This window comes from Mus pahari, chromosome 18 (assembly GCF_900095145.1).
Source record: "Mus pahari chromosome 18, PAHARI_EIJ_v1.1, whole genome shotgun sequence".
Classification (NCBI taxonomy): Eukaryota; Metazoa; Chordata; class Mammalia; order Rodentia; family Muridae; genus Mus; species Mus pahari.
This window is the reverse complement of record NC_034607.1, coordinates 31,402,515-31,407,546: the sequence shown is the minus strand read 5'-3', so window position 1 is coordinate 31,407,546 and position 5,032 is coordinate 31,402,515. Positions and strand designations below refer to the sequence as shown.

Below are 5,032 nucleotides of genomic sequence, written 5' to 3'. Positions count from 1 at the left end.
GAGAGAGAGAGAGAGAGAGAGAGAGAGAGAGAGAGAGAGAAAATATGATGTTAATGTAAAACATTACTATAGAAAGTCAGGATACATTATATAACACTTCGGAATTGCAGATTGCAGATTCTCTTGTGTGAACTGGATCCTGTCAACCCTTGTTGCTATGGCAGCACTTGTGATGGAGGGGGAATGGCTTCTACTATGACCATGCTAGTTCCTTGGTTTATTCTCATGTCCTCAGAGTCTGTATCTCTCTCCTAGCTAACCATGCAGGACCAGTGAAGAAAGACAATCTCCAGTGAATATGGTAGCCATCAATTCTCCTCAAGTTACCCTTAAATGCTCATGCCAATCTATTAAAATCTAAAGATACTTTTTTGATGAGGTAGGAAGAAACTTAGATTACTTCTAAAACCCTTTGGGAAAATTAAATTGTTACTCATTAAAAAGGTTTTTCAATACAGAAAGGCAGATTTAAGCTGTCAGCTATTGAAATATTATAAAATTCCAATAATTTTAGACAAGCATCATCAAAATCCATGAAACACAACAGAAAGTTTAAGTAATTGAATATTTTAGTGAACTAAAGATGCCACTTCCTATCAGTAGAAAAGGCTGGACACATTAAACTCAAGAGCAGCACCATGTGTACAAAGGGCTCAGCAGGCGGCGTCCTGAGCAGGGAGGACACCAGCACTGTCAGGTACATACAGCACAGGGACCCTCATTAAGCCAGGGTCTGGACTGTAAAGCAAGAGCCTACGTCACAGAACAGGGCAGAGGATTACCAGTCATGACTGGCAGTACTCGGAGCAGTGACTACATTATCAAGAGCTATGCAGACACAATAAATGAATATTCCCTCACAAAGCCTAGCTCTTCAGAGCAAATGCACTTAGATCAGAGAGCTCCCCAAATATCAACTGCTAAATCGTTGAATGAGGATTTTAAAATCTCGGGATTAAAAATAAAAGTAGAAGATGAAAAATCAACTCTTTACCGAAACTGTAGATTGAGAAAGACCTAGCTCCGGCAGCAACGGCAAAAGACAAAAGACTAACATTTTGACCACATAAAAAACTGATCTGTATAGCATGAACTAAACTGGAAATAAAATCTACAGTCCTACAAATGAATAAAATTGAAGCACTGAGCCATGCCACCAAAACAAAAACAAAACCCAACACCTTTGTTTATAGAAGAAAATATGCAAAATTATTGGCAAAAAATAAAAACAAATTATTTTTCAGACATGTCGACCATGGTTTTGAAAATTTACATCGTTGAAAAGAGGCAGAGGCACTGGCACATTTATATTTAGAAAACCAAGCAAGGACCCTTCTGAAAAGCCCTTAAAATAACAACGCCTTTGACGCAGCACGCCCATTTCTAGGACAGAGATGAGCATAAGGATCTCAATAGAGAGGCTTTGCTCCCTTTGCTCCGGAAGGACCTAAAATCAATACAGTGCAGGATGGGAAGAAGACTGTCAGCCATAAAGCTAAGACTTCGCCTCAAAACTCCACGTTTATTATGGATCTTTAATATCTCTAAAGTAAAAAACGAAAGTTTAGAAACAAACCTTTTAACAGCTTCCTTCTTCGGAATATCTATAATATCCCACCATTTTGCAAGGTAAGAGATCTCAGACCATATAAACTTCCTGCTTGAGTCTTCTTTCAGCTTTAGGACCATGTTATTAAAAATATACTGAGTCTTGTCTCTAAAGTAGTCATTGAAAGTCTTCAACCAACCTAAATCAAGACACAAATACACCACAAAGGTCCGATTGAGACGGCTGATTTCAACTTAGTCACATTCCACCGAATTACCATTGGATACCCTTAGCTCCTTCATTCAAATAAAGACCACATTTTAAAAGCTAACAATTGTGTTCAATTAGTGAAATTCTCTTTTAGGTGGCAGGAAAACTACTGCCATTAAAATGATGAAATAGTTAGACGTTGCACAAAAATTCAGACAGAAATGAAAGCAATTAACTAAAAAAAAAAAGCAGGTATTTATATTTAACAATTAATTCAATTACGTATCTCTAGGTAAGGCTTTTTTATCTAAATAGTACTAACAAGTATTATTACTCTCATAATCTGGGACCATGTTCCCTCTCATCATACATCTGAACTCCCCACCCATCCAATAAAACTAAGTCAAAGGAAGGCACATGCAAGCTAAGTCATAACGCCCGCAGCAAAGCAATATCGTGATGACAGCGCTGATAGGAATACTGAGCACAGCATCCCACCAAAAACAGGCTTTTGTTCCCAAAAGATGTCATCATGCCATTTTCTAGGAGCAGAAAGTCACACTAACTAAACAAAAGTGAACATGTCAACATTACCCGGCCCCGAAAGTAGAGAACTTGGTTCCCTAATTTATCCAACTACTTCCCAAATAACCTGGAGATCAGTCCCCCAAACCATTACTAGCATTTGAGCTATACAAAACACTCTTAACAAGACTCACAAGTCCGAGCTCAGGTCCACCAGATGGATGACTAGGATGCCAAAGGCTCCCGGGCACAGCCACCAACTGCACAGACAGGTGATGGGCAAAGTGGACCCCACAGGGGATGATTTGTTCTCATGTCTAAAATCTTAAGGAAAGAGCGTTCCTACGTCCATGACGAGCTGCTGTCACCGGCTACTGAGACTCGGGTGACCTGGAGGACAGGGAGTCCAAACAGCACTTGTTTGCCTATAACTTTAACTCCGGGTCTATACTGCATTTGCTAGTGGAAATAAAAAAAAAAAAAAAAAAAAAAAAAAGTTAAAGGTCCCCAGGGAAGTACATGTAAGACACCTGCTTCAAAAGGTGTATCCTGGAACTGCAGTGTCTGGAAAGGGTCTGCAGCTGTGGCCACTTCTCCCGGTTGCTGGCCACCTGCAATACTCAGCTTTGACACTGGGAGCCAAATAGGAGTATGACGTCAGATTTTCTTTGTAAGACATTCTTAATAATCTAGGGCTGGCTTGTTATCAAAGAATGTTTTCTGAGTGACCTTAATTGAGCAAAACTCAAGATCTTGCTTGTAAGAGCGGCGTGTAAGGAATCCCACCTTGTCTCACCAGGACTTTAACTACAAGCCTGCATCAGGCACTAGACCAGGACCTCTCTCTAGATTCCCAGAGAGAAGCGAAGACGTTGCTATCTGCCCTTAAATGAGGGCGTATCTCTCCCTATACTCAAGTTTGAAGATACGAGTACTCGAGGCCAAGCATGGAAGGAGGAGGTAACATGGAACCTAAAACGTAAGAGAATGGCTGCGATTTTTCTCTCCTAGTAACAGCCTGGTGGCATTGACCCTTCCCTTCTAGACACTTACATTTGAGAAAGGCAAAAGTTAAAAGGGCATTGAAATCCTAGCTCCTCCTCCTCAGACTGTGACTGTATTGAAAATAAGGTCTTAAAAGAATTAATAAAGGTAAAAATAATGTAATGAAAGAGGACCTTAATCTCAGACAATATTAGGACCCAGGGTCCAGGCACAGAGAAACCTGCCAGGGCAGAGGAGAAAAAAAAAGGTCATTAAAAGCCAAAAGCCAAGGAGAAAGGAAGGGAAAAGCCCAGCCCGTCAGTGTGCCAGTGCTGAGTCCTTCACTTGCAGTCTCTGACCTTGAGTTGCACTGAAGCCTCTCTGTCCGAGGTGCTTTGTTACAGAGGCAGGGAGACTAATGCAGCCTGAGAACTGCTAATGGCACCTCTTTTTAAAAGCTCAATTCCTATATTGATTTATCAGCCCCCGTCATGCTGTTTGAGTTAATATTCTGTGTCTACCTACACAGTGCAAGAGCAAGCTGAATCCACAGATGTAAAAGCAAACACTAAGACCCCATGTGTGGGACCAGGACCACTGAAACTCCTGAAGGGCTCCATTAGAATCGTCACATTTAAAATATCACATATACCCCTTGCGTGAGCTCTAGCAAATGGCAATGTTAATCCTCTGGACAAAACTAACGAACTCTGGGCAGTGGGGAAAAAAACCTCCCAAAATCCAGCATCAAAGGCAAAGTAAGAGGACTGCTTCTATCAAAGCCCTTTGTAAAAGTGTAACTATGTATCCCAACAGCAGAGACTTGTTCCTGACAGAGACCACTGCATTTCAAAGACCCTTTATCACAAGGGTTTCCAGGGAGAAACTACAATGCCTGATTTATCCACTCCGCCTTCGACACTTCATTTGCCCTTCAACAATTAGGCAGAAAATATGTCAAAGATATTTACGTGAGGCAAAATACAAGCTCAGAGACGTCAACTAAAAAGCCTTCCATAAAACTCATCTATAATTGACACTAATACTGCTTCAATATAGCAGGATACTAATACTGCTACGATGTAGCACGATTAATGAATAAAGAACTGAGAGTTTCTTGCAGCTTTCAATATTGAGTAATATAACAGTAAATTAGCTTTTATTGCTCTTATACAATAGACTAATCAAGTATTCCCTTTTACCCTGAATTGGTTCTTTCTTCCTCTAAATTACTGGAAAAACTACAATTGCATATTAACGTGAGACCAATCAGAAAGATAATACTTTATGCAAAGCTGCATGGGATGAATTTTTTGTGATATAAAATTATATTCCTACCTCTAGATTTAATAATCTGAAGACATTGCGTTGCAAACTGATTTACTTAAATGGTCAATTCATAGCTCTTCTCTCTCCCTTGAATACACTCAGACACTGAAGCAGGACCAGAAGTGCAGCAAGGGTGCCTCTAAGCTTAGCCCTTCTCATGCCAGTGATGCTGTTACCCGTAAGAGAACTAACAGCTATTTTAAATAAGTCAAAAAGTTAAGCTGAGTAAATAATCACTAGTTCTACAGAGACAGTGTGAATTCCAATTCTACTGGCACTGAAACTCCACCTGTTTATTCTCTATGTGCACTTAAGCAACCTCACACTTATGAACTTATGAACACTTATGAACTGGCAAACCATGCTTTGTATTTTTGTATTTTGAATTCTGGATTCAACATGGAAGTGTAGAAATCCAATCCTCTTTTTTTTTTT

The 5,032-nt window shown here is 40.0% G+C and overlaps 1 protein-coding gene across 1 annotated transcript in view; it reads right to left on the bottom strand.

Moving 5' to 3' along the window:
- Man2a1 (mannosidase alpha class 2A member 1) overlaps positions 1 to 5,032 on the bottom strand; it is a 154,759-nt gene that overhangs the window by 118,342 nt on the left and 31,385 nt on the right. The window contains exon 4 of the mRNA XM_021217692.2: positions 1,577 to 1,748. Coding sequence (XP_021073351.1) covers positions 1,577 to 1,748 — 172 coding nt within the window. The remainder of the gene's footprint in view (positions 1 to 1,576; positions 1,749 to 5,032) is intronic.